Source organism: Sebastes fasciatus, chromosome 17, assembly GCF_043250625.1.
Source record: "Sebastes fasciatus isolate fSebFas1 chromosome 17, fSebFas1.pri, whole genome shotgun sequence".
Lineage (NCBI taxonomy): Eukaryota > Metazoa > Chordata > Actinopteri > Perciformes > Sebastidae > Sebastes > Sebastes fasciatus.
The window spans coordinates 25,327,525-25,336,954 of NC_133811.1; the positions used below are offsets into that span (position 1 = coordinate 25,327,525).

The window sequence follows — 9,430 nt, forward strand, 5'->3', positions numbered from 1 at the left end:
AAACTCTCAAAAATCATGTTAGAAAAAAAATTAAACAGAATAAATATAAAATAAAATTTTACACTGCAGACAAAATGTGAGGATCTAATATATTATTATTTATTTATTTATTTTTAACGAATTTTGAAGAGAAAAATAAAACATTTCTGCTGATATTGTTGCAGAAATGTATATTTCAGACCAGACATCTCACTCTCAACAGTGCAGTTTAGTTTTTATTCCGCAGGAAGCGACGCACAACTTCTTATTTTCATATCAGACACCAAAACTGCTTGTGTGAAATTTTTGTGTGAAATTCAGATAAATAAGCTAAAGGTTTGCTGGATTTAAAAAAAAATAAAAATAAAGATATGTGATAAATTGAATAATGAAATATATATAAATAACAGGTTAAATATTCCAAATGAATGAAAATGATTAATACTGTGTAGTAGTTGTTAATTACAGGTGTTTACTTAAAATTCTATTGGATTAACGGGAGCTATTTCAAATTGGAGATACATTGCCTTAAGGGCCTGTTGCAAACCACGTCTTTGGACATATTTTCCATGCTATTGGGTTTATTATAACATGCACTGGAATAGAGACAAATAAAGAATCAAAGAGGTCCATGCAGAGGAGATTTTGTGCATAAAGAGTTCATGTTTGTGCGCACTGATTTGGCACTTTTACGCACGGTCTTCCCATCAGTGCGCAGCGCCACATCAGCCAATGCAACCAAAGAAATTATATTTATATCACCATCTGACTCTCATGAAGTTCCTATTCTTATTCATAACGAAAAAAGTCAAAACTGCTCCACCAAATGAAAGCCTATGGAGCCTAATCCCAGATCAAATGTACTTTGAAGGGCCCTGACTATCGTCTTCTTGTGATTGTAATGTTTAAAGGTCCCATATCATGCTCAATTTCCGGTTCATACTTGTATTTTGTGTTTCTACTAGAACATGTGTATATGCTGTAATATTAAAAAAAACTTTTATTTTCCTCATACTGTCAGCCTGAATATGCCTGTATTCACCCTCTGTCTGAAACGCTCCGTTTTAGCGCATTTTGACGGAATTGCAACAGAATTGCGTTGCTAGGCAACAACTTGGGTCCATGTTTACTTCCTGTCAGCTGATGTCATTCACATACACTGCAACCAGGAAATAAACCGGGACACATTTAGAATGTTCACTTTTAAAATTGTGTAAAGGGTCTAAATATTGTATATTTGTGACATCACAAATGGGCAGTAATCCTGACAGCTTGTTTCAAATGCAGAGTTTCTGAATACGGGCTGTGTGTGTTTCCCTGTGGATTGAGTGTTTCAATACTTTCACAGTATTTATATAGGACTTAAACCTGCTTTATAATATAAAGGACATGAAAATCTCACTTTTTTCTAATATGGGACCTTTAAATGTATGTATCCTTGTTTCTTGTCTTTGTCCTTTCTGTGATGTTGCAAATGGAGCTGCTGTGAAGCAAAACACATTTCAGACCTGTCTGACAGGAAAGTATTATCGTATTATCGTATTAAAGGATGGAAAGCCAAAATGAATAAATGAATGCATAAATAAAGTCACCTGCAGTCCAGGCATTGGTGTCCCATGTGCATCGTTTACTTAAAATTCTATCGGATGAATCGGAGCTATTTCATCAAGGAAATTGGAGATAAATTGCCTTAAGGGCCTGTTGCAAACTACGTCTTTGGAGATATTTTCCACGCTATTGGGTTATTATAACATGCATTGGAATAGAGACGAATAAAGAATCAAATAGGTCCATGCAGAGGACATTTTGTGCATAAAGAGTAAATGTTTGTGCGCAATGATTGGGGCACTTTTACGCTCGATCTTCCCATCAGCCAAACAACGTCTTTGGAGATAATTTCCATGCATTGGAATAGAGACATGTAAAGAATCAAAGAGGCCCATGCAGAGGAGATTTTGTGCATAAAGAGTTCATGTTTGTGCGCACTGATTGGGGACTTTTACGCACGGTCTTCCCATCAGTGCGCAGCGCCACAGCTAACGCAACCAAAGGATGGAAAGCCAAAAATGAATGCATAAATAAAAAAATAAAAAAATAAATGAATGCATAAAATAAGTCACCTGCAGATCGTCCAGGCCGTGGTGTGCAATAAATAAATGTAATATGTGCATATGTGCAGTCTATAAAGTGGTATATAGGATGTATAGTGTAAAGTAAGTGTAAAGTGCGCCAGTGGTTAGAGTCCCAGATGGTTGCAGATAGTGCATGTTTAAAGGCAGATAGTGCATGTTTAAAGGCAGATAGTGCATGTTAATGACAATAGATGAATGGAGACAAATAAAGAATCAAAGAGGCCCATGCAGAGGAGATTTTGTTGATAAAGAGGTCATGTTAGTAGCACTAAATGAATGCAGAGCTGTGGATTGTTTTATGGATGTTTTAGGTTGTTTTGTAATTTTATTCTTAGGTATTGTCTTATTTATTGTAGTATTTATCAACTGTACTATTTATAGATTTTAAGGGCTGAGAGAGAGCCAGGGTAAAATGCATTTCATTGCATTTCACTGTACACTGTACTTTTAAATGCATATGACAAATAAACTTGAAACTTGTTTGTGCGCACTGATTGGGCACTTTTACGCACGGTCTTCTTCTGCAACCAAAGGATGGAAAGCCAAAAATGAATGCATAAATGAATGCATAAATGAAGTCACCTGCAGGTCGTCCAGGCCGTGGTGTCCCATGTGCATGCCGAGAGGACCGTCTCCGAGGGCTGCAGCGCCTTCACCCAGACCGTGCAGCAGCCGCGGCACCGCTGCATAGTCCCGCCGGGGGTCGAGGCTCAGAGCCCGGTGAGACTGCGAAAGAAGTCCCGCCGCGTCATCGGAGGAGGAGCGCGACCTCTGCGAGTGCCAGGAGGCCACCTGCTGCTGATGCTGATGATGGATGGAGTTGATGGAGGGGTAGGGGTCTGACAGGTGGGAGTAGGAGTCCTGGTGGCTCTGGGAGTACGGCAGAGAGGACTGTGGGTAAGGAGGAGGGAAGTATGGAGGCTGGAAGTCTGAAGCCGGAGTGTGGCAGAGAGGAGGCGCCGAGGAGTAAGCGGCCTGGTTCAGGGAGGAGAGCTGAGAGAGACGGCCACTGGGTGAGGAGCCGCTTAGTCCGTCTGCACGGTCCTGCAGGGAGGAGATAAAACAATGTATGTTATTTGTGGCAAGTGTGAAGCACCTGTATCATAGCCAATATCATGTCAATTTTAAAAAAAAAAAATTGAATTTTATTTTCCTGTAGCTGCTTGCCAATTTTGTATTGATTAGTACATGGACATTTGTGATTATATTCTTTTACTCCAAAAAACTGATCACAAAAAAAAAAAGGTTTGCTCAGACTCCTTAATCAAACTGGTCTCCCAACACACTAACAGCACTGACTATAAATGTAATATAAATGTCAGATTGCAAAAGTTATGAGCTGGAAAATGTCTTTTATCTAACTAAAGAATAAATCCTAAACTTAAATAAAATAAAAAGCTGTTTTTTTTAATATAACAGAAAACCTCTATAACCCATAAATAAATTCCATTTTTATACTGTATGTAAAAAACACTATTAACAGCCTTTTTTTTTTTGTTAGAATATTTTATTTTCAAATTTTTTTAGATAACCAAATATACAAAACATACACTGTTAAGAATTTCCCAGTAAAATAACAGTAAAGAACTGGCAGCAGGGTTGCCTTTATGTTACTGTAAAATTAAAAGTATTATACTGTTGCTGAAATTTACAGCTTTGTACTGTTAATGAAAAATACAGTTTGAACTGGTTGTTTTTTATTAATTTCACAGTATTTTACAGTTAATTTACTATTTAAAGATACATTATATAGCTGTTTTTCCACCTTTCTTTTACATTATCTTACTGATTTTTTTTTAATGCACTATTTAGGTTGTATTTTTTACATACATTTTAATAAACATTATTTTTTGCCTATGATCAATAACAGGTTAATACTGTTGAAATCCTGCTGTAAATTAACAGCAATTGTTTACAGTGTACAAAACACAAACTCACACAAACATGGCTCCAAATTCCCTCCCCTATATCTCACCCACATACAAAAACTGAAAAAGAACCATACTCAAAAGGAGTAGGCTAGTTAACAATCAATTGAATTAAAAAGGATATAGAAAAAACAAATTAAATACACAAATAAAGAAATCATAAATAACGAGATGCATTGTTCTGACTTATTCAGATGACCAATGATGTATCAAGTCTGATAATTTAGTTAAATCAAATCCGATATAGGTGTTGGTAAGGAGTCCATATAGGTTAAATAGGGTTGCAAAATCTTCAGAAAGGTGTTGTATTCATTTCTGAGGGTATATGTGATCTTTTCAAGTGCAGCTGTTCATTTCTAAAAGCCATTTAGATATGAGGAGATGGGAATCAGACTTCCATGTAATTGCTATACACTTCCTGGCGATGCATAGAGCTATTTCTAAAAACTGTATTTGAAAGTTTCTTAAAGGTGTACTAATGACTGTGAAATTCCATTATAAGCAAATTTGAGGATCCAATGGGAAGGGAGATCCTGTAAGTCTTGTCAAAATGTCAGAGAAGTCCTGCCAAAAGATGTTAAGTTTTGTACATTAACCAGGTGCAATAATGCAAAAATGAACCATCCTACTATTAACAGTAGGATTAAATCATAGGAGTGTTAGTCGACTAAGAGTTTCTTTGGTCGAGGACAGTCTTATTTGAATGATCAGCATTTAAAGACCTTAAAGACTCACATATCTGTGACTTACATTATGAGGACTTCTGATAAAACAGCTGGCAATGTTGGATATTTTTTGTTTTTGTCCAAACACAGAAAACAACAAATAATATAACACAAACCCTCTATAACCCATAAATAAATTCATTTCCATTTTTTATTAGATGGTCAGAAATAGCAGCAGCGCTTGAAGTGGATGCGCTCTGGCAGAAAGACGCCCTTTGGCATCGCTGCTGAACAGGGTCACAAAGGTCACGGCCACCAAGAAGATGCACAAAGGACAGCAGGTAATACACAACAACAACAACAACAACAACAACAACAACACGTTGCTCCAGGAGTACATCTGTAAATAATAATCTGTCATTGTGTCAACAAAACCACATTGACCCCTGAAAATAACTGAAATTGAGAGAGATTCATTCAGGCTGACGCACAAAACCAAATGAGATTTTGACTTTACAAGTTTAACCCAACGCATAAAAGAGATGCCACCGTGCACCAGCAGCAGTGTGCGTAAAAACATGTAGTCCACTAGCCTACATTTCTGCTCACACACACATCCTGGTTCAAATTGGATTTTTTTTTTTTAAAGCTGGGTCAACCAGATCAATGGTGTTGTTGTGGAACAATGTCCATTATGTGCCAGGCAGCTGAGGCCCACTGCCAGTTTAAAAGCACCCTCATATACACTACATTAATATGTCATACATCAACCACACATGTACAGGATTGTGTGTTCATTATCTTTTAGTCTAACAAAGTTGATATTTGAGGCTGTAATAAAAACTCCCTTCAGAAAGATGGACTCTTGTCTCGGCATGCCACAGCTTGTGCAGTGTGTGGACACTTCACTGTCAGCCAGTCTCACTGTGTCACTGTGACACTGTGCAGACAAAGAGCATCTCCGTGGACAGCTGCAACACTAAACTCTGTGTCAAAAAGGCTCAGTGGGAAGTATGGACACCTGACAAGTTTGCTTAACAAAAGAGATAAATCACTTTGGTCTGTGACTCAAATAAATACAAATAAATATAAATAAATTTAGGGTGTATGCTGAGATGTCAGTGTGGCATTTAGGAGATTACGTAATCAACAAAATAAGTATCAGCAATGTCAATAAAACATGGCTTCTGATCCATTTTAACATGACATCCACTGTCTGGCATCTACACACAGATTGAGAATGTAAGCAGCAATCAAAAGTGTTTCAGTTAATACAGGGTGATTACCACTGACACAAGGTAATGATTTGACAGAAAAGACTGGAAAGAGAAATTAATCAGAAATATATTTAATTAAAAAAAATCCCCCATGGAGCATTATACTAGCTGACACACTGTCTAAAAATTATTGATTAAATCATAAAGTATTTTTATTTATTTTTTTTACCACAAATTAGCTCTTTTTAAGTGATTATGACACACTGTGTGCATGTTCTGACACTTGGCACAGAAAATAAACTCTCTCCTAAAATTTGAATTACAGACATCAGCAGTCCAAAAAAAAAGCAGGAAAGAGCAAACCAAATTAATCAGAAATATATTTAATTTAAAAAAAATGCCCCATGGACTGTTCTACTAGCTGACACACCGTCTAAAAATTATTGATTAATTTATAAAGTTGTTTTTTTTACCCCAAATTAGCTCCTTTTAAGTGATAATGACACATTGTGCGCATGTTCTGACACTTGGCACCGAAAATAAACTCTCTCCTAAAATACAACATATTGATTATATCATAAAGTTTATGTTTTTTTTAACCACAAATTAGATGTTTTTAAATGATAATGACACATTGTGCGCATGTTCTGTTACTTGGCACAGAAAATAAACTCTCTCCTAAAATTTGAATTACAGACATCAGCAGTCCAACAAAAAAAAAAAGCTTAAAAAACATCGTCATCTCCATCAAAAAACTCACCATAGCTGAATAGGTGTGGATTAACATCTGGACCACTCTGGATACCCCCAAATGTAAAAATTCAACAGGATGCTTGGGGCTTCCAATGACTGAAAGATTCTCCAGAGATGTAATCCAAGCTGTTTTTTTTAAAGGTCCATTAAATTCAAAAAGGTGTTATTTACTTTTCCTTCTCTCTCTGTGTCTCTTTTTGATGGAGCTCTTTTTACGCACGGATGAAAAAGCTGCTGTCAGATGCAACACACACACAAAGGCGCGCTCCACACACACAGAGTCCTGCAGACGCTCCATGAGCGCACTACTTATAGGTTTTGAGCGCAGCCAGCAGAATGAGGGGAGGGGTCGACAGGGTCCATTTCTCTTAAAGGGATATTTTCATTCAATTACATACACACACACACACACTCTACTTTTATATTTGTTTGTTTCTTTTAAAAATGGATATTCTGGCTTTTACGCACAGATAAATATTATAAAATATCAGAGTTTTCAGATGTTTTATTTAAGAAGCATCTTAACAAAGAAACATTTAAACAAGAAAATTATCTAATTCTTTGTTTCAAATATTTTTTATTAAGAAGCATGTGCATGTCAGTGATACAGACTTCTGTGGGGTGCCTCATTTTTTATATATATCAACAAAAACAGACAATACTAGGAACTAAGGGCAAACAAAAAATGGAGACAAGCAAATACAAAAAAACATAAGTAGTGAAAGGAAAACAAAACAAAACAAAACTAAAACATGAATAAATAAATAAAACACAGACAACACCCTAAGGCACACAAATACATATTATCGTCTAAATTAAAAGTATCCAGGTCAGAGATATTGGATATTATTTTCAACAAAGCAGTTTTCTCCAAACATTTCACCCAAGCTGAATCGTAAAAGTACAATTTTCTGGACTCAGCATCCCTTTAAAAACAAGCCAACAGGCCCACCATGTGCAGCCTTTTGCCGATGATGATGGACTTTTTACGTAAACAGAGTAACCCAAAACTGTACCAATGAAAGCAGAAAATCTCTGAGGTGTTTTCTTTTTTTTACCTGCAGAATGTCAGTCTTGGATCGGGATTTCCAGAGCATGGCGGTGCCGGTGGTGGTGGTGTCTCTCTCACACTGCAGATGAGGGGTTAATGTGACGCGGTGGATGGAGATGGAGAGGAGACGGGCTGGAGGTACAGAGAGGAGTGAGTTAGTTTGAGAGATGATGCAGGAGTTTGTATGGGTGGATGTTGGGGAGGAGGGGTGTGGGGTGGCGGGGACAAAGAGAAAGAGGGCGGGAGGTGACAATAAACTTTTTTCCAAGGCTTGTGCATGGACTAAAGGATCAGGGACGAAAGGGTGAATAAGGACAAACATGGCCGGTGATAACCACAAGGCAGAGGATCACAGATATTAATGTGATTGTTTTCCTGTTAAACACCATTTTCATTGTGCTTTTTTGTACATTTTGAAAATTCTAAACTGAGAAATTAATACATTTATTTGCAGTACAACAAATATTAATTAACATTTTATTAGGAGGAGTTACTTTTCTTCAACTTCTTTAACAAAAGCACTGTATTAATAACTAAAACTATTGTGGTCAATCTGTATTTCTTTTTTTATTTCTTTATCGTCTACTTTCTTCACTGCATCAAATGATCAAACTAGTTATTTTGCTAAATCCCTCTAAAGTTTTACATTCACATCTCTCTCTGCAAATATACAGACGTATATAGATGGAGGCATTGAGTGTATCCACAACTTCAAGGCACATTAGATCCAAACAAGTCTCAGTGCGCCATCTTGTGGGCTCTTGATTAACCACAGGAACAGTTTTTTATCCACCTTTACAGGAGCCTGCTGAGACCTCCTAGTTTGTAAGATTTTAACACCTGTATAATTTTTTCCCCATTTAAACTGGGCAAATTATACAACTGTCTTCAGGCCAGAGTGGCAGACTTGTTATCTGATACCTGGAATCGGCTTATTTGAGACTTAAAAACCCAAATTCTCAAATTTCAAACATGATAAAATCCCAGAGCAATAAAAATAATACTAATGCATAGTCATTCTTTGCATTGCTACACACCTTGAATATTAAATGATTAAGCCTATGACCCAGATAGGACTAGGTACTTTATGTAAAAAACACTATTAACACTCATGATAGGAAATGCAGAAATGACTTGTCATTGTAATTACGGGTGCCCCCTCTTAGTTAATGAGGTGACTAAGATTTCATTTCATGCTGAATGACTTATTTCTAAGAAACTTATGAGCACATCTCTATTAAACACCAGATTTAAAGTGGTGCTTTTGTGTGATTCATTCTGGAGAAACTCGGTTTGCAGAGCTCTCAATTAAATCAATCGATAAGTCGACAAAATCGTAGGAGTGTTAGTCGACCAAGAATTTCTTTGGTCGAGGACAGCCCTATTTTAATGGTCAGCATTTAAAGACCTTAAAGACTCACATCTTGACTTACATTATGAGGACTTCTGATAAAACGGCTGGCAATGTTTTAATTTTTTTTGTTTTTGTCCAAAACACATCAATGAGTTAATCCGTCCCTCAATACTTTTTGACTGCCTGAGGCTCAAATAAACTTGAGACTCGACTAGGACTCACCCCAATATGACTTAAAAACAGCTCTGCTCTACGTTGAAGTGTTCAACTAGTTGGTGGGGAAAAAAGTTGTTCAAAAGGTACAAGGAAAAAAAGAAGAAGAAAAGTAACATGAGCAAAAAGAGATTCTGG

General features: G+C 36.7%; 1 protein-coding gene across 2 annotated transcripts in view; it reads right to left on the reverse strand.

Moving 5' to 3' along the window:
- The window catches only part of tfap2e (transcription factor AP-2 epsilon), an 18,857-nt gene extending 10,795 nt beyond the window's left edge, over positions 1 to 8,062 (reverse strand). The window contains exons 1-2 of one of the 2 annotated variants that reach the window (XM_074613885.1): positions 7,733 to 8,062; positions 2,694 to 3,155 (exon numbers count right to left, since the gene is read on the reverse strand). In XM_074613885.1, the coding sequence (XP_074469986.1) occupies positions 2,694 to 3,155; positions 7,733 to 8,047 (777 nt within the window). In that variant the 5' untranslated portion in view covers positions 8,048 to 8,062. Of the gene's footprint in view, positions 1 to 2,693; positions 3,156 to 6,681; positions 6,961 to 7,732 lie in introns of those variants that run through there. The other variant, XM_074613886.1, reaches the window with a different exon arrangement.
- Positions 8,063 to 9,430: the final 1,368 nt, after the last annotated feature.